This window comes from Muscardinus avellanarius, assembly GCF_963383645.1.
Source record: "Muscardinus avellanarius genome assembly, chromosome: 10".
NCBI lineage: Eukaryota > Metazoa > Chordata > Mammalia > Rodentia > Gliridae > Muscardinus > Muscardinus avellanarius.
In genome coordinates, this window is record NC_137796.1 from 70,272,380 (window position 1) to 70,297,421 (window position 25,042).

The 25,042-nt window shown below is 49.1% G+C and overlaps 1 protein-coding gene across 1 annotated transcript in view; it reads left to right on the forward strand.

The window, feature by feature from the left end:
* Nucleotides 1–253: 253 nt before the first annotated feature.
* Nucleotides 254–25,042, forward strand: part of DNAAF5 (dynein axonemal assembly factor 5) — a gene marked incomplete at both ends in the record, with an annotated part of 66,015 nt that continues 41,226 nt past the window's right edge. Inside the window, 4 exons of the mRNA XM_080702233.1 lie at nucleotides 254–842; nucleotides 2,157–2,341; nucleotides 13,275–13,399; nucleotides 15,636–15,754. Coding sequence (XP_080558359.1) covers nucleotides 254–842; nucleotides 2,157–2,341; nucleotides 13,275–13,399; nucleotides 15,636–15,754 — 1,018 coding nt within the window. The remainder of the gene's footprint in view (nucleotides 843–2,156; nucleotides 2,342–13,274; nucleotides 13,400–15,635; nucleotides 15,755–25,042) is intronic.

A 25,042-nucleotide genomic window follows, 5' to 3' on the forward strand; every position in this document is an offset into this window, starting at 1 on the left:
AGTCAGGCCCCGCTCCTCCAACTCCGGCCCAGCACCTAGGCTAACGCCCCGCCCACCCGCGGCCCCGCCCCGCCCACCCGCGGTCCCGCCTCGCGACCGGCGCCCCGCCCACTCCAGGCCCCGCCCTGCGACCAGCGCCCCGCCCACCCGCGGCCCCGCCGCTCTAGCGGAGCCGGCCGGAAGTCGTGCCGTAACCCGCGCCGCGGCGTCGTAAGAGCAGCTGGTTCCCTTGGCGACAGGCAACGCGCTGAAGATGGCGGAACCGGCAGAGGCGGATGCAGAGGTGGCCGGCGGTGCGGCCGAGGCGGCCGAGGCGGCGGAGCTGAGCCGCGTGCTGGGCCGCCTGCTGCCGGCGCTAGAGACCGACAACAAGGCGGGGCGGCGGCGCGCGCTGGAGGCCCTGCAACGCGCGCTGGAAGAGGAGGCGCGGCCGGACGCCAGCCCCGCCGCTTTCCAGGGCCCCTGGGCGCGCCTGCTGCTGCCTCGCCTGCTGCGCCTGCTGGCCGACCCGGCCGAGGGCTGCCGCGCGCTGGCCGCGCACCTGCTGGGCTTGGGCCTGCGCCGCTCCGCGCGGCCCCAGGACGCCCTGCCGCGCCTGCTGCCGGCGCTCACCGCGCGCCTGGCCCGGCCGGAGCCCACGCGGCCGCCGCCGGAGCCCTGCGAGGAGCTGCGCCTGGCGCTCGTGCAGCTGCTCCACCTGGCCGTGGGCCTGGGCGGCGCCGCGCTCGCGCCGCACCTGGACGACGCCGTACGCGCGCTTAAGGGCGCGCTGGTGGACCCCTTCGCCGCCGTGCGCCGGGAGAGCTGCGAGTGCGCCGCCGCCCTGGCGCGCGCCACGCCGGGTGAGCCCCTGTGACCCCCGACCCCTCCAACCTGCTGCTCCGACCCCTGACCCCTCCCGCTGCGGATCCCAGATCTTCCCAGCCAGGTGGGCTCCCGTGACCCCCTCCTCGCGGTCCCCGAAGCACTCCGGGTGAGCACCCAGTGATCTCCACGCTCCATGACCCCTGCCCCCCATGACTGCCGACCGTCATTTCCTGACCCACGCCGTGTAAGCCCTGTGACTGTGACCTGTGCCCCGTCCTAATTCGTGATCTCGGCTCCCATGGCTCCAGACCAGTGCACCCTGCCCACCCACATTGGGTGAGGCCTTCTTGATCCATGCTGGGTGACATCTCCCCCTCCCCCCCGTGACACCCCTTTTTTCTTCTCTGCGGCCCAGATCCCAATTCAGGCCAGGCGAACCTACCCCACATTTAGTCTAGGTTAGGCCTCACCCACCCACCTCCCCAAAGCCATCCAGCTTGCGCTGTCCTCCCGGACCCTCACAGCTGCTGCTGGTGCCCAGATTCCTAAAACTTCTGTAGAAGTTCTTTTTTAAAAAATTACCCAAGTTCAGCCGGTCGTGGTGGCGCATGCTTGTAAATCCCAGCATGTGGGAGGCTGAAACAGGAGGATCCAGGTTCGGGGAGAGCCTCAGCTACTTAGGCCCTTTGCAACTTAGTGACACCCTGTTTCCAAATAAAGAATTAAAAAATTGGGCTGGAGCTGGATCTCAGAGGTAGAATGCCCCTGGGTTCTATCCCCAGTACCGAAAAAAACAAAAAAGACCCAAATTGTCTGGTTCTGATCCCTGCCCCCCCCCTTGCATTGACTCTCATGCCGGAGGTTACAGGACATGGTTGGAGAAACGCCATTCAGTTGGTTTACTTTGTTGTTTCTTGACACCAGTCCACCTGTGTCTCTGGTTTGGACTACTGTCCTCCTCAGTGGAAGGTGGCTGCTTCTCTCCTAATTACCCTTAGTCTGATCTCCACCATTCTTACAGTTGATCAGGGCATTCTCTTCCTTCCTTCAAGCCAGAATGTGGAAAGATAGGAGACTTTGTGTACTGCTGGTGGGAAGGCTTCCTGGAGGAGGGGTATTTAAGCTGAAAATCTTTTGACAGAAGGAACCAGCCAGACTTGAAGAACAAAGAGAGCCACCAGGGAAGGAATGAAGCCAGCAGGGGCCAGATGGCCTGCATGGCCCCGTGGGTCGGGGTTGGGTTTAGGCTGAGTGGGAAGAGGAAGTTGGAAGGTGCTGGTGGTCCACAGAGCTGGGCCGGGTGAGACGTGCCGGGGAAGCTGTGGTAATGGAGCCTCCCTGTCCTGCAGACCACTTCCACATGCAGTCGGAGTCCCTCATCAGCCCTCTGATGCAGACCATCTCCCACCAGCACTGGAAGGTCCGAGTGGCCGTCATCGAAGCCACTGGCACAGTGATCCAGTATGGCAGCGGGAAGTCTGTGGACGACGTGCTTTCCCACTTTGCTCAGCGGCTCTTTGATGATGTTCCTCAGGTAACAGGATTTCTTTGCTGGGTATTCTGTACGGTCTCCACTAGAAGCATGCCAACATGCTAAGTTCTCTGTGGTTTTTTTTTGGTTTCTTTCTTGAACCCAGGGGCATTCTACCTCCAAGCTACACCCTCAGCCCTATTTTTCATTCTTTATTTTGAAACAAGGTCTCACTGAGTTGCAAAGGGCCTCACTAAGTAGTAGCTGAGGCTGTCCTTGAACTGAGCTCCTCCTGTCTCAGCCTCCCAAATGCTGGGATTATAAGCATGCGCCACCACGCCCAGACCCAGCATGCTAAGTTTTAACTAACTCATTTTTCTTTTTTACAATACAAGGGATTGAATCCAGGGGTGTTCTACCACAGAGGTGCATTCCCCAGCCCTATTTTATTTTGAAACAGTCTCACTCAGTTGCTGAGGCTGTCCTCAAACCTGCCATTCTCTTGTGTCAACTTCTCAAGTACTGGGATAACAGGCATGCAGCACCGAGCCTGGCTTATTTTTTATTTTGAAACAGGTTCTCAATAAGTTACCACATGCTGGCCTTAAACCTGGAATCCCCCTGTGTCAGACTTCCAAGAACTGGGATTACAGGTGTGCACCACCACACCTGGCTATTTTTGCCTGGTTTTTTTTTTTTTTTTTTTTTTTTTTTTTTTTTTTTTTTTTTTTACCCAGAGGCTTTCTAAAGCCTCACTAAGTAGCTGAGGCTGGCTTCGAACTTGTGCAATTCTCCTGTCTCAGCCTCCCAAGCATGGGGATTACAAGCGTGCTCCACCACGCCCAGCTTTTTTTTTTTTTTTTTTTTTTTTTTGCCTGTTTTTTTAAGATGTCATATACACCAAGTGTCCTTCATCATTCAGTCACAGGATGCTCCTATTTCACATCTGACAAACGGGGTAAACCAAGTTGTTTTAACATAATAATGTATTTATCATTCTTCACTTTAGATATAGGAAAGGATTATCTTTATAATTAATTGTCTTTTTGAAGGAAAAACAAACCACATGTGCTTCTGTTTTACAAAAGCAAATGTTTTTGGAAAGCCGCTGTGGCTGGAGGGCCTGGCTGGAAGGAGAAGGGTAGCGTTGGAGGCTGTGGGGACAGTTCATGTTGTGGGGATTGGCATCCCCTCAGAGACAGGCAGGAGCCCGACAGAGATCAGAGCACTGGCTTTATCATAGGCAAGACCGTCTTGCCAACTTGTCTGAGGCTGCTGCAGTTTGCTGAAACTTAATGAGCTGCAGGAGAATTCTGGTGGTGCACAGGCTCCGACCCAAAGGGAGGAGGCAGGTGAGGGGACCACATGCTGTGCACAGGCGGACTGTGAGGAACAGTGGCTAGAAGACATTCCCGCCTTGGCAACCTGGGGCCATGTGCATCAGTCAGCCATAAACCCACCTAGCTACCCAGGTGGCAGGACCTGCTCTCGTGGTGAGAGTATCTGCCAGTGTGCGTCACCTCTCTCCAGGGTGCTGTCCACGCATTGGCTTGCTTAGTCCTTGTAGGAATCTTGCTCAGCAGATGATGTCAGATGTACAGGGTGCCCGGACGCAGAAGATGCTTCTCCAGGCCTGCCCCTGCCAGGACACTAAGTGATTCTGTTCATTTTGTTTTTATTTATTTATTTATTTATTTATTTATTTATTTATTTTGTGGTACTGGGGATGGAACCCAGGGAACCATCCTATCTCTGAGCTACACCGCCAGCCGGATTTTTTATTCTTTTTGTTCTTTTTTTTTTTTTTTTTCCAGTACTGGGGATGATGGGACCCAATGGCATTCTACCTCGAGCTACACCCTCAGCCCTATTTTGTATTCTGTATTTTGAAACAGGTTCTCATGCGAACCTTATCCTCTGGTCTCAGCCTCCCAAATGCTGGGATTATAAATGTGCACCAACATGCCCAGCTCCAATTTTTTTATTCTTATTTTGAAACAGAGTCTCAACTAAGTTGCAGAGGACCTCACTAAGTAGCTAAGAACTGAGATCCTACTGTCTCAGCCTGCCAAATGCTGGGCTTACAATAATAATAATGATGATGATGCTGGGATTACAAGCGTGAGCCACCATACCCAGCTATTTTGTTTTATTTATTTATTTTTGTGTGTGGTACTGGGGGTTGAACCCAGGGGCTTTTCTACTTCCAGGCTGTACTCTCAGACCTATTTTTTTAATACTTTATTTGGAAACAAGGTCTCACTAAGTTGCTGAGAGCCTCACTAAGTAGCTGAGGTTGGCTTCGAACCTGTCTCAGCCTCCCAAGCACTGGGATTACAAGTTTGCACCACCATGCCTGGCTTGTTTTATTTTTAAACAGCTTTATTGAGCTATAATTTATATACCAAACAGCTCATCCATTTAAAGTGTTTGATGGTAGCTGGTGCATGGTGGCACATGCCTGTAATCTCAGTACTTGGAAGGATCCCAATATAGGAGGATTGTAGATTTGAGGCCAACACTTGGTAACTTAGTGAGACCCTTTTTCAGAATAAAAAATAAAAAGGAAGATGGGCATGGTGGCACACATTTGTAATCCTAGTACTTGGGAGACTGAGACAGGAGGATTGAAGGTTCACAGCCAGCCTCAGCTTAGTGAGGCCCTCCACAACTTAGTGAGAACCTGTTTCAAAATTTAAAAATAGGGCTGTGATATAGCTCAGAGGTAGAATGCCCCTGTGTTCAATCTCTAGTGCCACACACAAAAAAAAATAGGACTGGGGGCCTAGCACAACCCCCGGGTTCAAGCCCTAATACCACAAATAAATTAAGTGTTCAGTAGCTTTAATTAATTTTTTATTTTTTTGTAAAATTATTTGTCACTTTGCCAGGCGTGGTGGCGCATGCTTGTAATCCCCACACTTGGGAGGTGGAGACAGGAGGATCATGCAGGTTCGAAGCCAGCTGTGCTGGCTTAAGAGACCCTGTTTCCAAATATAAAATAGGTCAGGGAGTATAAGCCCTGAGGTAGAACGGTTCCATTCCCAGTACCACCAAAAATAATTGTCATTTTGTGTTCACAATCACAATGTTGTGCAACCATCACCACTATCTAAAAGTTTTTCATTATCCCAAACAGAAACTTTGTGACAATTAAACAGTAACTGCCTGTGTACCTCCCTCAAGACACTGTCAGCCCCTGATCTCCCTGTCTCTGAACCTGCCTACTATAGATTTTTCATAAAAGAAGAATCATACAATACCTGATCTCATGTCTGTCTTCTTTTACTTTGCATAATGTTTTCAGCATTCATCCATACTGTAGCATATGTCAGTGTGGCGTGTGTTTGTGTGTGGGGAGAGTACTGAGGATTGAATCCAGGGGCTTTCTACATTTGAGCTACACTCAGCCCTATTTTATGAAAAAGGGTCTCACTAAGTTGCAGAGCGCCTCACTAGGCTGCTGAGGCTGGCTGCAAACCTGCGATCCTCCTGTCTCAGCCTCCCAAGTACTGGGGTTACCGCCATGTGTCACCATGCACAACACAACACCCAGCTCGTGTTGTTCCTTTATATGTCTGAGTAATACTCCGCTGCAAGGATGGAACACATCGTGTTTATCCATTCATCTGTTTATGGACACTTGGGTTGTTTCTACCTTTTAGCTGTTTCCAGTCATGCTGCTATAAACCCACGTACAAGTGTCTGTGTGAGTCTTTGCTCTCACTGCTTTTGGCTAATACCTAGGACTGGAATTGACGAATTCCATGGTAACTCATGGTTAACTTTTTCAGGATCTCCAAAGTGTTTCCTCCCTGGCTGTGCTGGGTTTTTTTTGGGGGGGGGGTGTCTGGGCATGGAACCCTGAGGCATTTGACCTCTGAACCACACCCCCTGCCCTATTTTTTTTTTTTTATTCTTTATTTTGAAACAGGGTCTCACTAAGTTGCGGAGGGCCTCACTAAGTAGCTGAGGCTGTCCGCGAACCGCGATCCTCCGGTCTCTGCCTCCCAAATGCTGGGATTACAAGCGTGCGCCACTATACCCGGCTCTGGCTGTGCTGTTTTACATTTCCATCATCAGTATGTGAAGGTTCTACTTTCTCTATGTCCTTACCAAAACTTATTATTTCATTATTATAGCCATCCTAATAGGTGTGTGGCCTACATTCCCTTTTTTTTTTTTTGGTACTAGGGATTGAACCCAGGGGCATTCTACCTCTGAGCTACACCCCCAACCCTATTTTTTTTATTCTTTATTTTGAAACAGGGTCTCACTGAGTTGCAAAGGGCCTCACTAAGTAGCTGAGGTTGGCTGTGAACCCAGATCCTCCTATCTCAGCCTCCTAAATACTGGGCTTACAAGTGTGCACCACCACCACGCCCTGCTCCTGTTTTTTATTCTTTATTTTGAAACAGGGTCTCACTAAGTTGTGGAGGACCTCACTAAGTAAGCTGAGGCTGGCTGTGAACCTGCGATCTTCCTGTCTCAGCCTCTCAAGTACAGGGATTGTACAAGTGTACGCCACCACATCCAGCTTACATTTTTTTTTTTTTTTTCGGGGGTGCATGTGGTACTGGGAATTGAACCCAGGGGCATTCTACCTCTGAGCTACACCCCCTGCCCTATTTTTTTATTCTTTATTTTGAAACAGGGTCTCACTAAGTTGCAGAGGGCCTCACTAAGTAGCTGAGGCTGTCCACTAGCCGTGATCCTCTGGTCTCAGCCTCCCAAATGCTGAGATTACAAGCGTGTGTCACCACGCCCAGCTATTCTTTATTTTGAAACAGGGCCTCACTAAGTAGCTGAGGCTAAAGAACCCAGATCCTCCTATCTCAGCCCCCAAGTACTGGGATTACAAGCGCGTGCCACCATGCCCGGCTCTTACATTTCTTCAAGATTAGTGATGTTGAACATCTTTTTGGATACTTAATTGGCAAGTTCTTTCCTTTATATGTTTTTACCTTTTTTTTCTCTGAATATTCCTAGGAGTTTGCATGCAGTAAACATACAAACACACACACAACTTGTGTGACTCAGGTACATTGTTTTGCTTTGTTGTTGTGCATAAGCAGGCTGAAAGGGCCGAGAGTCTGATCTGGGTTTGTAGAAAGAAAACTTCCTTTTGTAAGGAAGCCAGATGTTGGCATATACCTATAATCCCAGTACTTGGGAGGCTGAAACAAGGAGGATTACCACAATTTAGCAAGACTCTGCAACCTAGCAAGATCCTGTTTCAAAATAAAGAAAAATAAAAGGGGCTGGAAGAATAGTTCAGAGATAGTATATCCCTGGGTTTAATTCCTAGTACCAAAAAAAAAAGCTATCTGTAAATACTGTATTATATATGTCAAGTGTTCTCCTAAGTAATACAACTGTATCAGTTTTCTCTTAAAAAAGCAGGAGCATAGCCCCAGCTGTTTGTAAGTTGTGTGACCATGTGTCAGTAGCTGTGCATACATACCTTATTTAATCTGCAATAGCTTTTTGTCAAAAGGTTGGTGGGTGACACTGGACCCTGGCATCAGAGGACTTGCATCTGTGCAAGTGGGAATAGGATACTCCTTGTGGCAGGGTCATCATAGCCCCTGCTCTGTGAGGCTACAGCTCTGGGGTCTGGGCACTGGGCAGCGTCCCAGCACAGGAAAGTACAGGTCATCAGTTGATTGCCTTCTTCCTCAAGGCAGCAGCATCCTGTGTTTTTTTTTTTTTTTTTTTTTGGTGATGGGCTTTTCTAAAATTTCACTCCATGACTCTTTTGTTTTTGTTTTTTGGGTTTTTTTTTTTGGGGGGGGGTACTGGGGATTGAACCTAGAGGCATTCTACCTCTGAGCTCCATCCTGAGCCTTTTTTTGTGTATGTGTGGTACTGGGGATTGAACCCAGGGGCATTATACCTCCAAGCTACACCCCCAGCCCTATTTTTTATTCTTTATTTTGAAACAGGGTCTCAGTTGCAAAGGGCCTCACTAAGTAGCTAGGTTATCCATGAACTGCAGTCCTCCTGTCTCGGCCTCCCAAATGCTGGGATTACAAGTGTGTGCCCCCATGCCTGGCTCCCTCAGCCCTTTTTATTTTGAAATAGGTTCTCACTAAGTTAATGAGGCTGGCATCCAACCTGCAGCCCTTCTGTTCCAGCCTCCCAGGTACTGGAATCACAGATAATGCACCACCGCACCTGCCTCTTTCTTTTTTGTATTTAACATCCCCCCAAAAGTACTCCCTAGCATTGGGTTATTTTCATTTTGTTACTTCTTCCCAGTGGGTTTAATTTGCTCCATACACATCCAGGCGGACGCAGCCTCCGGTTACTGCCAGCTGATCTTTGATCTGGGGTCCCTCTGTGGAGCAGCTGCAGCTTCTCTGGGGAGCTGAGTGTGATGTTCCTTGCCGCTCTCTTGCTTTCCCAGAGTCAGCTCTGCGACCCTTGCCTCTTGCCCCTTCCACACCCTGTCACCCAGGGCTGCACTGGGACCCTGCAGACCCTCTGTGGAAGGTCCTAGCTGCCTTCTGACTCCTAGAAACCCTTTCAGCAGCTGTTCTCCTACAGCCTGCAGGACTAAAACTCCAGGCTGTTGCACCACACGGTGAAGGCGTAGACATAACTTTAGTCTGTAGCCTTTAGTGAAGAGGAGACACAGATGGCTCTGGTGGCAAGCTGGTGAAGTGGCAGAGCAGGGCCAGACATGGGTGTCCAGTTCCCTCAGTCCCTCCCTCTGGAGCTCTGTCCCCATGGGGTCCCTGGGACTATGAGGAGGTGAAAACATGGGTACCTCCTATGGCAGGTTAGTGCAACCCCCAGTCCACATAGCTGGAGCTCCAGGTTCAGGTCACTGGTGGTGTCCAGACCCGCGGAGCTGCCCCTGATCAAAGCACCCACAGCCTGCCCTGCTTTGCCTTTGTCCTGCCTGAGTGTTAGTGAGCCGACAAGATGGCCCTCAGGGAACCCTTACCATTAGGAGACAGGCAGGGCAGCACGGTCACCTTTTCAAAGACAAGTTATCTGGTGCGGCCTGTGACCAAGTCTCAGTGTTTTCAGTTAGGCGGCCTGTGAAAGCTCTAGGTGCAGCCAGAGGAACTTGGCCCTGTGCCTGTTTTTTCTGCCTCCTTAAAGGCAGAAACACTACTGAAACTGACGGGGTGACATGGAAGAGCAGGCTAGAGTGGCAGCCGCTGAATTCAGTGTCCCAGATGGAACCGCAGGGGTGACCACCCTCCCACCTAGTCCCTTCTCTGAGAGCCACGTGGCCAAGTGCCCAGCATGACAGCGCCATCCTAGGGCCCTCCCACCCACTGCCTGCTGCTCTGTCTCTTAACAGTGGGTGTTTTTTTTTTTTTTTTTAATCTATAATCCCAGTACTTGGGAGGCAGAGGCAGGATTACAGGTTCAAGGACAGCCTTAACCTAGCGAGACCCTGTTTCAAAATAAAAAATAGAACCAGGCGTGGTGGCGCACGCTTGTAATCCCAGCATTTGGGAGGCTGAGAGAGGAGGGTCACAGTTCGCGGACATCAGCTACTTAGTGAGGCCCTTTGCAACTCAGTGAGACCCTGTTTCAAAATAAAGAATAAAAAATAGGGCTGGGGGTGCAGCTCAGAGGTAGAATGCCCCCGGCTTCCGTCCTTAGTACTTACTGCAAGAATAAATAAATAATTTAAAAATAAAAAAATAAGCCTGGAAGATTATAGCTCAGGTAGACTGTCCTTGGGTTCAATCCCCAGTCCCTAGATAAATAAATATTTAAAAAGGTGAAACATGCCAAATTAAAAGAGAACAGAGATTTGTTTCTCATGTCCACGTGCTCTTTGAAGTATTGTCTTCCTTTGGTATCCTGAGCCTAATTGATGGAGTAGATTGTGTTCGGTGTGACATTCTCCAGCCTAGTGGCCCTGTGACCCACGAGCCTGACTCATGAGCAGATAACTCTGTTTGCTTTTAATAAGAAACCAGACTGTTTCCTGCTTTGTTTGTCACACCATAGCTTGGCATTTAGCGCCACTGCCCTGTGGACAGGTTCGCGTCGCCTCCCGTTGCCTGGGTTGTGCAGGTTTCTTATGTTAACTACAGGCTGACAGAAAGTGCCAGGTGTGGTGGCCATGGGCGGCTGAGACAGGAGGATCGCAATCTAATGAGACTGTTTCAAACTAAAAGTAAAATCTAAGGGTATAGCTCAGAGGTAGATGCCCCTGGGTTCAATCCCCAGTACGGGGGGGGGGGGGGGGAGAAGAAGAAAGAAAAGAAGGAAGAAAGGAAGGAAAATATGGTTTCATCCTGCCCTTCCCACTGTCCTCGTTCATGAGGGTAGACATTTGAAGTATCCTTTCCACAAAAGCAGCCTAATCTTTGGGGGAGGGGATGAAGAGAACAAGGGTCCTGTTTATGGACCTGAGGCTTGGGCATTGTCAGGCGGATGCGGCTCAGTCACCCGCAGGCTCACACCGCGGCCTGTGATGCCTGCCGGTCAGCACGTGTTGCCATATCCTGGGAGTGCTCAGCACGGAGGCCCAGGGCACGGTCCCCAGGTACCTGTATATACTCTAAAGGACTTTGCCTTTTCTTACCATGTTTTGGCACTGAACGTGTTTACGGACAGTTGGAAGATTATCTGTTTTCTCAGATCTTTATGTGTATTTTTGATTATTAATAATGCCCTCAGTAGGGCCGGGTGCAATGGTTCATACCTGTAATCCCATTACTTGGGGGGGTTGAGACAGGAGGATTGTAGGTTCAAGGCCAGCCTGGCCATCTTAGCAAGACCCAGTTTTCAAATAAAAATTAAAAAGGGCTGGAGATATAACTGAGAGGTAGATGATCCCTGTGTTCAGTCTCCAGTACCACAAAAAATGAATAAATAAAGCCTTCATGTTAACAGTAGTATTAACAATAGTAATAAAACTTTTTTCTTTTTGCGGTACTGGAGATTGAACCCAGGGGATATTCTACCTCTGAGCGTCACCCCAGCCCTGTTTGGTTTTTGTGTGTATGTGTGTGGGTCTAGGGATGGGACCCAGGGGCATTTGACCTTCGAACTCCACCCCTGCCCTAATTTTTATTCTTTATTTTGAAACAGGGTCTCACTGAGTTGCAGAGGGCCTCATTAAGTAGCTGAGGCTGTCGGTGAACCATGATCCTCCAGTCTCCACCTCCCAAATGCTGGGATTACAAGCATGCACCACCATGCCCGGCCCACCCCTAGCCCTATTTTTTATTCTTTATTTTGAAACAGGGTCTCACTAAGTTGCAGAGGGCCTCACTAAGTAGCTTAGGCTGGCTGTGAACCTGTGATCCTCCCGTTTCAGCCTCCCAAGTACTGGGATTACAATAGTCCACCACCATGCCTGACTAATAAAATACTTTCTCTCTTTTTTTTTTTTTTTTTTTTTTTTTGCGTACTGGGGATGGAACCCAGGGGCATTCTACCTCTGAGCTACACCCCCAGCCCTATTTTTTATTCTTTATTTTGAAACCGGGTCTCACTGAGTTGCAAAGGGCCTCAGTAGGTAGCTGAGGCTGTCCGCGAACCGCAATCCTCCTGTCTCAGCCTCCTGAATGCTGAGATTACAAGTGTGTGCCACCATACCCGGCTTAAAATACTTTTTAAATAGTTTAAGAATCTTAGGAAGTCGCTGAAGTTAGAGTTAATCAGCGTTCCAGTGCACCCTCTCGGCTTCCCAGGGCTCCAGCACATGGAGGAAGGAGAAACCGTGAAGTCCCTGCTGTGCGGGTGCTCTCCTCTCCCTAATGCACTGCTCTCTTGCATTGATTGACTCTTTGCTGGAGCCCAGTGACATGTTTTTTTTGTTTGTTTGTTGTTTTGTTTTGCTTGCAGGTCTGTGGATGGAACCCAGAGGCATTTTACCTCCGAGCTACACCCCCTGCCCAATTTTTTTATTCTTTATTTTGAAACCGGGTCTCACTGAGTTGCGGAGGGCCTCACTAAGTAGCTGAGGCTGTCCACGAACTACGATCCTCCAGTCTCAGCCTCCCAAATGCTGGGATTACAAGCGTGCGCCGCCACGCCCAGCCCAGTGACATGTTCTGTCATTTGCTCTCCGATGGGAGGCGCTCCAGAGCAGCGAGCTCCCTGGCTCTAGGTCCCAGGCCGGCCTGTGGTGCCTGTGCCTTGCTGGAGCCAGGGTTGGGCAGCACTCAGCACAAGCAAATGAGTACTTGGTGGCCCGTTGGCGCCCACATCCCCTCCCTGTGAGCTGCTGGCGGCTCGCGGCCCCGGCCGGTGACTGGCACTGTACACAGTCGAGTCAGCCCTTGCTCCTGGCTGGGGTGGCTTCCACAGGACTGCTTCTCTGCCTGCTCCTTCCTTCCCAGTCTCATTCTACGTCCCTCCCCTGTAAATTTTGGTGTCGTGCTAGGTGTGGTGGCGCACGCTTGTAATCCCAGCCTTTGGGAGGCTGAAACAGGAAGATCGTGGTTCGCAGACAGCCTCAGCTACTTAGTGAGGCCCTTTGCAACTCAGTGAGCCCCTGTTTCAAAATAAAGAATAAAAAATAGGGCTGGGGCCATAGCTCAGATGTAGAACGCCCCTGGGTTCTAACCCCCAGTACCTCAAAAAAAAAAATTTGTGTGTGTGTGTGTGTGTGTGTGTGTGTGTGTGTGTGTGTGTGTGTGATGACCCCAGCTCTGGCACATTTTAGGCTGCCCGTGGTAGGAGAGACCTGCATGTGACATTTTTAGACAGCCGGCAGCAGTACTGGGGCCCCTGGTAATGTCTCTGGGAGCCCTCAGGGCTTGGGGACCAGCAGCCCTTGAAGTTTGGAGTGTGGAGGTCAGTGCAGGAGCCATGGGTACAGCAGCCTTTCTTCTCAGAGCCACCAGAAATGAAGGACCCAGCCCGGGGCTTCGTGGCTGGCCCTGGATCTGGAGCATGCATTTGTTTCAGGGACAGTGTCCACAAGCAGGACTCGGAGCCACCCAGGCACATTCACTCTCCGTCATTTTTTTTGCTGATATGAAGCCTTTATCTTTTCTTTTGCACACAGGTCCGGCAGGCGGTGACCTCTGTGGTGGGAAACTGGCTGCTGAGTCTGCGTGACCGCTACTCCTTCTTTCACAAGCTCATCCCCTTGTTGCTGAGCAGCTTCAGTGATGAAATGCCTGAAATCAGGTAAATGTGGTTCTGAGGCAAGGCAGGCCATTTGGCTCCAGTGCTGGGCAGCAGGCAGAGCCTGCCTGGGCCCCAGCAGGCTGTGTGTGTCTCCCTGCCGTTGAGGATGGGGGGACGCTCCTCTTTCTAGTTCACTGGGACTTGCTTTTTCAAAATTATCATTTATAACAATAATTGTTTGTCTTTGCTTTAGAATCTCCTGTTTATAGAGACGCACTGTGTCCTTGTTCTGTGTGTCATGATATCCTGTGGCATACAGATGGGTTCTGTAATTTTTACATAGACAATGCATCTTTTTTGGTACTGGGAATTAAACCTAGGGAATTCTATCTCTGAACTACCCCAGGCTTTTTCTTTTTTTCTTTTTCTTTTTTGGTACTGGGGATGGAACCGAGGGGCATTCTACCTCGAGCTATACCCCCAGCCCTATTTTTTATTCTCTATTTTGAAACGGTCTCACTGAGTTGCAAAGGACCTCACTAAGTAGCTGAGGCTGGCTGTGAACCTTGATCCTCCTGTCTCAGCCTCCCAGATGCTGGGATTATAAGCGTGCACCACCACGCCCAGCTACCCCAGCCTTTTTATTTATTTTTTTTGAAACAGGGTCTCGAGTCGGGCATGATGGTGCACATTTGTAATCCCAGCGCTTGAGAGGCTGAGACAGGAGGATCACACAGGTTCAAAGCCAGCCTCAGCTACTTAGTGAGGTTCTCAGCAACTTAGTGAGACCCTGTTTACAAATAAAGTATAAAGCCAGGCGTGGTGGTGCAAGCTTGTAATCCCCGCGCTTGGGAGGCAGAGACAGGAGGATCGCGCAGGTTCGAAGCCAGCCGCACGCGCTGGCTTAGGAGACCCTGTTTCCAAATAAAAAAATGTAAAAATAGGTCTGGGAGTGTAGCCCGGAGGTAGGACTTCCAGGAACCCCAGTACCACCACCAAAAAAATAAAATAAAATAAACAAAGTATATACTAGGTCTGGGAGTATAGCTTAGAGGTAGAAAACCCCCCTGGGTTCTACCCTCAGTAACACACACACACACACACAAAAAGGGTCTCACTAAGTTTCTGAGGCTGGCCTCCTGGGTCTCCATCTCCCAAGTACTAGGATTATAGGTGTGCACCACCACCACTATGCCCAGTTAATGCATCTGTGGGGGGTGGGTACTAGAGATTAAATCCAGGGATATTCTACATCCAAGCTACATTCCCTGAATTTTTTAATTTTTTGTTTTGAAACAGATTCTCACTAAGTTGCTGAGGCTGTCCTCCAACCTGTAATTCTCCAGTCTTAGCCTCCCAAGTACTGAGATTATAGGCACGTGTCACCACACCTGGTTTATTAATGCATTTTTTTTTGGTAGTAGAGATTGAACCCAGAGGTGTTCTACTTTTGAGCTACACCCCAAGCCCTTTTGATTTTATTTATTTACTTTTTGCAGTACTAGAGGCAGAACCCAGGGGCATTTTACCTTTGAGCATACCCCCAGCCTTATTTTTTAGTCTTTATTTTGAAACAGGGTCTCACTAAATTGCAGAGGGCCTCACTAAGTAGCTGAGGCTAGCTGTGAACCTGCGATCCTCCTATCTCAGCCTCCCATGTACTGGTGTTACAAGCATGTGCCACCATGCTTGACTTTTTAAATTAATTAATGTATTTATTTATTTATTTATTTATTTATTTATTTATTGGTGGTACTGGGGATGAACCCAGGGGCCTTCTACCTCCGGGCTATACCCAGTCCTATTTTATATTTTATTTGGAAACAGGGTCTCACTAAGTTGCTAAGAGCCTCACTGAGCAGCTGAGGCTGGCTTTGAACCTGCGCGATCATCCTCTCTCAGCCTCCCAAGTGCGGGGATTACAAGCATGCGCCATCACACCTGGCTTATTTTTTATTTTGAAACAAGATCTTGCTAAGTTGCTGAAGCTGGCCTCAAACCTACAATCGTCCTGTTGCAGCTTTCCAAGTACTGGAATTACCAGGAGTGTGCCACCATGCCCAGCTAGTAATGCATCTTTTTAATAGGTTGGGCCACGGATATAAGCCTCTCACCTGTGAGTGTTGTCAGGATTTGAGGGGTGGGGGCGCTTCTCACTCTGGTCCAGGTCCATTTGTTCCTGTTGACTTAGCCACAGTCCTGAACTAAGCAGGGCGCAGTCCCGAGGGCCTCTGCCCGCTGGGGCCTTCCCTGCCGTGGGTCAGCCCTGACTTGCGCCCTCCTGGCTGTGTTGCAGGCAGTCAGCTGCCAGCCTCTGGGAGAAAGTTGGGCTGCAGTGGCAAGAGGAGAACGAGGCTGACCTGAAGGACAAGCTGGATTTTGCCTCGCCGCCCCCGCCCCACTATCCCCCTCAAGGTGAGTGCAGCACGTACAGCCAGGTACAGGGAAGGATGCAGAGGAGAATCCTGTCCAAGTGGGAAGGGCTTGCTGTGCAGCTAGTGCTCTGCCTGAGGTCCTGCAGAGAGGCCGCCTCCTGTGGGGCTACAGCTCCCACGAAGGCCTGGGCTGTTGATGCCCACATGTCTTTGTTGCCTGAGAGCCCCTCATGTGCCTTTGCTGTGGCCTCTCCCTCTTCTAGGTTTTCTCTGTGTGTGGCAGGGTATTCTACCTTTGAGCTACACCCCTAACCCAATTCTATTTCTTATTTTATTTTATTTATTTATTTATTTTTGGTGGTACTGGGGGTGGAACCCAGAGGCTTTCTACCTCCGGGCTATACTCCCAGACCCATTTTATATTTTAATTGGAAACAGGGTCTCACTAAGTTGCTGAGAGCCTCACTAGTAGCTGAGGCTGGCTTCCAACCTGCGCGATCCTCCTGTCTCAGCCTCCCAAGCGTGGGGATTACAAGCCCGGCTCCTATTTTTTATTTTAAAACAGGGTGTCACCGGCCGTGGTGGCGCACGCTTGTAATCCCTGCATTCGGGAGGCTGAGACCGGAGGATCACGGTTCGCGGACAGCCTCAGCTGCTTAGTGAGGCCCTCTGCAACTCAGTGAGACCCGGTTTCAAAATCAAGAATAAAAAGTAGGGCAGGGGGTATAGCTTGGAGGTTGAATGCCCCTGGGTTCCATCCCCAGACCCGCAAAAAAAAAAAAAAAAAATAGGGTCTCACTAGGTTGATGAGAGTCTTACTACTTGCTGAGGTTGTTCTTGAACCTTGTTATTCTCCTGTCTCAGCCTCCCAAATACTGGGATACAAGCATGCACCACCACACCTGGCTTGGACTAGTCTTAGTCTGGAAGCAGGCAGAAGCACCTGGGGAAGTCCGCTTTGCTCCCCTTGAAGTCTATCCAGGGATGCCTTAAGCTGGGTCCTCTGCAGCTCTGCTAGCACTGGTGGAAGTTTTGGAAATGAGTGGGATGGGAGAAATTGTTTTTTGGCCAAGAAAGAGCTAAACACATAAGTCCCAAAGAAGATTAAGAGTCTTTATTTTACAGTGTAGTTTCTGCATCTAACACTGGATCTCCTGCTGGAACCTCCCATCCTTGTCCAGTTCTGTGTTTGGGCCTGTGGTAGCGTGCTCACTGGGTCTGCTGAGCCCTGAGGAAGGCTTCCCCCGCCCGCCACACCTCTCTGCCTCATGGGGACCCATCTGGCTATCTCCAGAAATCCCTTTCTTTTCATGCAGGGTGTTTTTAATATGAGGTAAAATTACACACTGACAAGAAGTAGGTAAAAATATAACCAAGAGAGCCAGGCGTGGTGGCGCACGCTTGTAATCCCAATGCATGGGACGCTGAGACAGGAAGATTGCACAGGCTCGAAGCCAGCCTCAGCTACTTAGTGAGGCTCTCAGCACCTTAGTGAGACCCTGTTTCCAAATAAAATATAAAATAGGTCTGAGAGTATAGCCCGGAGGTAGAAAGCCCCTGGGTTCCACCCCCAGTACCACAAAAACAAACAATATATAACCAAAAACTGGGCGCAGTGGTACGGACCTGTAATCCCAGTACTTGGGAGGCTGAGACAGGAGGATTGCAGGTTTAAGGCCAACACATGGTAACTTAGTGAGAATCCATTTCAACATAAAAAGAGGGCTCAGTGTTGGTAGAGCATCCCTGGGTTCAATCCCCAATACAAAAAAACAAAAAAACATCTAGCAGTCCCCAGCAGGAGGTATGGTCTCTAACTCCCCATCTAAGTGCTGCCCCTTTAGCCTGTGAAGCCAGAGTTCTTGCTGTGGTCAGCACATCAGCATCTCCCTACTCCGGCAGCTTCACCCCACCACCACCATGAAAATGGTAGAGAAGAAGTGCTCATATTTTAAACAAAATTGCAAAGATGAGTTGGCAGCAAGGTTTATTCTGGCCGGGCGTGGTGGTGCACGCTTGTAATCCCTGCGCTTGGGAGGCGGAGACAGGAGGATCGCGCTGGTTCGGAGCCAGCCGCGCTGGCTTAAGAGACCCTGTTTCCAAATAAAAAATATAAAATAGGTCTGGGAGTGTAGCCCGTGGGAGTGTAGCCCGGAGGTAGAAGGGCTTCCAGGAACCCCAGTACCACAAAAAAAAAAAAAAAAAAGGTTTATTCTGATTTGGTAAAGTCAGAGAACGCACCATCTTCCTTAAAATGTAGGATTTATATGGAATGGTTGCTTGTGCTTTTTATTTATTTATTTGGGGTTTTTTTTTTTCTTTTTTTTTTTTTTTTTTTGGTGGTACTGGGGGTGGAACCCAGGGGCTTTCTACCTCCGGGCTACACTCCCAGACCTATTTTATACTTTATTTGGAAACAGGGTCTCAATACGTTGCTGAGAGCCTCACTAAGTAGCCGAGGCTGGCTTCAAACCTGTGCGATCCTCCTGTCTCAGCCTCCCAAGTGCGGGGATTACAAGCGTGCACCACCACGCCCGGCTTATTTATTTATTTATTTTTTATTTATTTATTATTTTTTTTTTTGGTACTGGGGCTCCTGGAAACCCTTCTACCTCCGGGCTACACTCACAGACCTATTTTATGGTTTTTTAAATTTGGAAGCGGTCTCTTAAGCCAGTGAGGCTGGCTTCGAACCTGAGCAATCCTCCTGTCTCCACCTCCCAAGTGCAGGGATTACAAGCGTGCGCCACCACACCTGGCTGCTTTTATTTTTAATGTGCCTCTGTGCATGGACAGCAGGATTCTGAAAGGGCTTGTTTTCCTCTTCTGTCTGTGCTTGCTGCCTTCAGCTCCCTGCATCTCTTGCGCACTGGCAGGCCTGGAAGCTGGGTGATGGTTCTCGGTGGTAGGTGTGCGGTCCAGCAAGTCTACCTGACTGATTCTATACAGAAGCTGAGATGTGTGGCAAGGCATCTTCCACTCACTCCCTAGGAGTCCCCCACTCCCAGGAAGCCCAGCAGGTGTCAGCTGATGCAAGGCTGGGGGAGGGAAGCTTCTGCCTTGCCAGTGGGCCTTGATCAGCCTTAACAGACTACACTGCAGAGAAGACGGTGGGAGAGACGGTGACTGTTTCCAGAAACACCATCTTTGGAATGTAATTGACCAGGAGACAAGGGGGTACGTTCACACACACACAGATGCGTACTTACACACCACCTATGTGTACACACACATTGCCCTCTCTAACAGAGCCTCCTGTGTGCAGGTCCCTGAACAGGGCTCCAGCTCCTGCCTCTCCTCAGGGACTCCAGCACTTCTGGTATTGCCTGATTTAGAACTAGGTTAAAGCCGTGTGGATATTTCTGACTAGGAGCTACAAATGTCTGGTTATATGTTCTCTGAGGCTTCCAGAGTGTCATTATGCTCATAATTTTTGTTTCAACTAGAGCAGAATATATTTAGAATTGAATTACAGTAAAGTGAGTGACATACCCACTAGATTTCATTAGGTTTTTGGCATTTTCTTCCATGTATAGATTTAGATTTTAAACATAATTTTCATAGTCTTCTTTAGTGTGTCAGAAGTCAGGTGATGTCAGCCTCTTGCTCAGACAGACTGTCACGGTGGCCTCAATCGTGCTGCCCACATTTCTTCCTTGATGTCTCAGCCCCACGTCCATGTCCCATGATGTTCCTTTTAGTTGTGACATCGTTTCCATCCCTAGAACACACTGCAGAGCTGAGGGTCGTAAGTCATGCTAAGCACCGCCTCTAACCAGGAAGGCAACTTTATCAGCCGATTGAGCCTGGTGCCCTGGTGGTGTCGCTCAGTTTTACTCCCAGAAGTGTCACAGATGTGGTGGGGATGTAATCACGCTCTCTGTGGGCTGGGCCCTGGCTCCATGTGAGTAGTCTCCTATACCTTGGGTGGACCACAGTTTGTCCCGTGGACAGCTGCAGGGTATTTGAGTCATTAATTTCTGGTTCTGGGTGATCATAAATACAGCAGAAAAGGTGGGCGTGGTGGTGCACATTTGTAATCTTAGTACTTGGAAGGTTGAGACAGGAGGATTGCAGGTTTGCGGCCAGCCTCAGCTACTCAGTGAGGCTCTTTGCCACTTAGTGAGACCCTGTTTTAAAATAAAGAATAAGCCGGGCATGGTGGCGCATGCTTGTAATCCCCGCACTTGGGAAGCTGAGACAGGAACATCATCGCGCAGGTTTGAAGCCAGCCTTAGCTGGCTTAACAGACCCTGTTTCCAAATAAAAAATATAAAATAGATCTGGAATGTAGCCCGGAAGTAGAAGGCCCATGGGTTCCATTCCCAGTGCCACCAAAAATAAATATAAAATAATAAAGAATAAAAAACTAGGGCTAGGGGTATAGCTTGGAGGTAGAATGCCCTGAGTTTAATCACTAAAACCGCAAATAAAATAAAATAATAAATAAATACAGCAGAGATAGGCATTTGCATAGAGTAGTCTGAGTAGATGTGTTCTTGTGCTCTCAAAAGAATACTTATGAGCAGGGCTGCTGGCCGCCTGATAACTCCCTGTTTAATTTCACAAGAAACCAGCCACACCCTCTCTGAGACTCTGAGGTCTTGAGGCATAGCGCTGGTGGCGGTGGTGTTAGCCATTCCCTTTGGTGCTCAGTGGTAAAAATTCACTATTCTCAGCCAGGCATGGTGGCGCACGCTTGTAATCCCAGCGTTTGGGAGGCTGAGTCAGGAGGATTGCACAGGTTCGAAGCCAGCCTCAGCTACTTAGGCTCTCGGCAACTTAGTGAGACCCTGTTTCCAAATAAAGTATAAAATAGGTCTGGGAGTATAGCCCGAAGGTAGAAATGCCCCTGCGTCCCACCCTCACCCTCCCCCACACACACACAAACAGAGGCATCCTACCTTTGAGCTATACCCCCAGCCCTAATTATTTATTTATGTGTTTGTTTGTTTGGTTTGGTTTTGGTGCTAAGAATTTAACCCAGGGGCATTCTACCTCCATGCTACAGCCCCAGCCCTATTTTTTACTTTTATTTTGAAAAAGGGTCTCACTAGGTTAATGAAACTCAGTACTTGCTGAGGCTGTCCTCGAACCTGCATTCTTCCTGTCATAGCCTCCCAAGTATTGAGATTACAAGCATATACCACCACACCTGGGTTTTTTTTAATTTTGAAATAGGTGTTGCTAAGTTGTTCAAACTTGTGATCCTCCAGTCTCAGTCTCTTGAATACTCAGATTACAGGTGTGCCCCAGTGCCTGGCTTGGCTCTGTGCTTTGCAGTCAGAGGCTGCCTTTGAACTGCCCCATTCCCAGCTGGAGCCCCAATCTCAGGCCCCATCACTTGCTCCTGTGTCTCACCCGAAGCTGACCTCACGCTGCTGCTTAGCTGGGACTGTGCTTGCGTCACTCCTGAGGAGCAGTGGCCTGGTCTCCTCTTCAAGCCAGCACCTGAGGCAGGTGTGCAGCTGAGAGCGGCCCAGGTGAGCGCAGAGGTGCTGTTACATCTTGCTTCCTGCAAGGCAAATAGTCTAGACTGTTGTTGTAACCAAGAGCATGACATGAAGACAAATGGGTCACGGATGACACACGTGCTCAGATGTGCCACCAGCAGACAGACTGGAACCAGGAGGAGCTTGGTGAGGCCCAGTCTTCTCCCCCTTCCTAAGGAATGAGGCGGAGCCGGGCGTGGTGGCGCACGCTTGTAATCCCCGAGTTTGGGAGGCTGAGACAGGAGGATTGCATAGGTTCGAAGCCAGCCTCAGCTACTTAGTGAGGCTCTCAGCAACTGAGTGAGACCCTGTTTCCAAATAAAGTATAAAATAGGTCTGGGAGTATAGCTTGGAGGTAGAAAAGCCCCCCTGGGTTCCACCCCCAGTACCACCAAAAAAAAAAAAAAGAAAGAAATGAAGTAGAAATATAATTGATGCATGGTGGGCCACTAACTTTCTGAACACAGCTTGAGTTTTCTGATACAATACTGAAATAAATCTCCGCTTTTATAACTGCGCAAGGTGCCGGCAGGCTGGCGGGCGGCATCACGCATATCTTCAGGTCTGTTGTCTACCTGAACAAAGTGCTTTCTCTGCAGAAGCACAAGTCCATGCTTGACCTGTCTCCGCTGGTCCCGCACTGCTCCTGCAGCTGGGGCACTGGTGACAGCAGGTTCCGGGGTCCTTTCGAAGTCCTTTGAAGTCATCTTTCTGTTGGGATTGTTTTCAGCGTCATGCTTGAGTGCCAATGGGAAGCATGTCTTTAGAATGGTGAAGGGCTGCCAGGCCTTTCAACACAAGAGAATAGAGTTGCTTTTTTAAAAACTGTTCCAGAAATAAGTAAAGCTGTCTTTGAATAAGTATCTTTGTGATGCAGACTGCTCCCTCCACAATGGCCTTCTGTGTTTCATGCTCCGCCTGAGCGCTGCTACCTGCTCTGCTTTGCTTGCGTTTCACTGGGGTGCTTGGAAAGATGTGAGATGTAAATGGAAGGCGTCAGGGCTCTGCCACTGCAGAGAGGAAGCGGAGAGGCGGATGGGCGAGAGATTTGGTTCTCCTTGTGTGGAACTCGCAGCTCCCACTCCCAGAGCAGCTTTGGGTTTGAAGAAGGAGTTTCCTAGCCACGACAGGAGAGCCACCTTCTTTTTTCTTCCTTCCTTCCTTCCTCTCTTCTTCCTCCCTTTCTTCCTTTCTTTGTTTTTCTCCCCCCCACCCTTTGGTGGCAGTGGAAATTGAACCCAGGGGTATTCTACCACTGAACTATACCCCCAGCCCTTTTTATTTTTATTGTGAAATAAGATCTTGCTAACAATGTGCTGGCCTCAAATCTGTGGTCCTCCTGTCAAAGCCTCCCAAGTACAGACATGCAACACCACACCCAACAGGAGGACCCCCTCTTCTGAGCGGCATCCGCAGCCCCATTTAGTGTTGTCAGATGCGCGTGACTGTCCTTGTGTGGGTAAGGGCCGAGGCCTGCGGGGCTGAGTGTCTCGGAGCTCAGGCCTGTCCCCACCACCTGCTGACATCTGCACTAAGACCTCTGGCTTCTTCCGGGAAAACCAGCCCCTGGTCACTTCTTGAGTCCTTAATTTTGGTTCTTGCTAAATGACTGTGTGCTGGCCTTGAACTTTTGATCCTCCCATCTCAGCCTCCCAAGTACTGGGATTACCTTTCCTACCTCAGCGTCCCTGGTGTCTGGGCTACAGGTGTGCCTCACCATGCTTGGCTGACACCTGCTTTTACAAACACCCTGCACTTAGTCCCAGAGTCCCAGTGTTCTTCCCGTGTACTTGAGATAATTTTAAAATACAGTATATGGGAAACCTCCTGTTAAATATGGATAAACAAGAAGTCCCTAGACTTTTTTTTTTTTGCTACAATTAAATTACACAATCTTAAGTACAAAATAAAATGATGATTTAATGTTCCATATGCTTCTGAACTGACGATGTAAGGATTTTCCACTGACCTTGATTGGGAGTCAGGTGAAGATTGTATTTAAAAACCAATCAGAGCTGAGTGTGGTAGTACACACTTGTAATCCTAGTACTTGAAAGGCTGAGACAGGAAACTTGGAGGTTCGCGGACAGCCTCAGCTTCTTAGTGAAGCCCTCTGTGACTTAGTGAGACCCTGTTTCAAAATAAAGAATAAAAACAGGGATGGGGTATAGCTGAGAGGTAGAATGCCCCTGGGTTCAATCCCTAGTACAAAAAAAAAAAAAATCTCAGAGCCAGCCTTGGCAATTTAGCAAGGCTCTCAGCAACCCAGTGAGACCCTATTTTAAAATAAGAAATAAAATTGGCCCGGGGTTGTAACTTGGAGATAGAATGACTCTGGGTTTAATACCCAGTACCCAAAAATAAAATAAATGTAAACCAATTAGAGCCAGGCAAAGTGGCACATACCTAAAATCCCAGTACTTGGGCGGCTGAGACAAAAGGATCTCAGGTTTATGGTAAGCCTCAAGAACCCTATCAGATCCTCCACAACTTAGACCCTTTCCAAAATAAAAAATAAAAATAGCCGGGCATGGTGGCACGTGCCTGTAATCTCAGTACTTGGGAGGTTGAGACAGGAGGATCACAGGTTCAGAGCCAGCCTCAGCAACTTAGTGAGATTCTCAGCAGCCAGGTGAGACCCTGTTTCCAAATAAATAAAAAGTTAGGCTCGCCGGGCGTGATGGCGCACACTTGTAATCCCCGCGCTTGGGAGGCTGAGACAGGAGGATTGCACGGGTTCGAAGCCAGCCTCAGCTACTTAGTGAGGCTTTTAACAACTTAGTGAGACCCTGTTTACAAATAAAATATAAAAAAGATGTGGGAGTATAGCCCAGAGGTAGAAAGCCTCTGGATTCAATTCCCAGTGCCACAAAAAACTAAATATATAAATAAATAGTGCTGGGGGTGTAGCTCGGAGGTAGAATGCCCCTGGGTTCCATCCCCAATACCAAAAAATGAATAAATGAATAGGCTAGGGGTACAGCTGAGAGGTAGAATGCCCCTGCCTGACCTGCCTCAAGACCAGGTCCTCTCCAGAGCTCATGTGAGCTTCCCGGTGCCCTGGACTACATCGTGCCGGGTGGCCAGTCCCTAGGCTCTTGGATGCAGCTGTGTCTGCATGGAACATATTTGGGGTGCTCAGTGCCAGCCCCCTGGCTGCTCCCACAGTTCTGTAATGAAGCTGTAGCTTAGCTGGTCTGAAAAGTGACAGGATCACAAGGGAATTGGGCAGTGGTGGTGAAAGAAAATAGAGGCAGTAATGTTACCCGCTCTAAGTCAAGGTCAGCAGATTGTGGTGGGTACCACTCCTGCCAGCCCCTAGCAGAGAAAGCACCTTGGAACTCTCACCTGCAGAACCTGCTTCTTTCCATCACTCCAAGTTCTGTGGTCCACACACACAAAGGACTTTGCCTGTGTGACAGAGAGATGCCCTATGAGTCAATGACACAGTCTACCCTTGCTGCAGAATGCACCTCAAGAACCTTCACAGGGCAGTCTCTTCTCTGTGGCTAAGTTGGTCTGAACTGTGTGCTGTGCCTTTTTTTTTTTTTTTTTTTTTTTTTGTACTTGGGATTGAACCCAGGGGCATTCTACCTCTGAGCTATAATCCAAGCCCAATTTTATTTATTTATTTATTTATTTATTTATTTATTTATTTATTTATTGTGGTACTGGGGATGGAACTCAGGGGTATCCTACCTCCAAGCTACACTCCAGCCCAATTTTTTTTTTTTATTCTTTTTATTTTGAGACAGGGTCTCACTGAGTTGCAAACGGCCTCGCTATCATTTTTTATCTTGAAAGAGTATCACTTAGTTGCTGAGACTGTCTCAAAC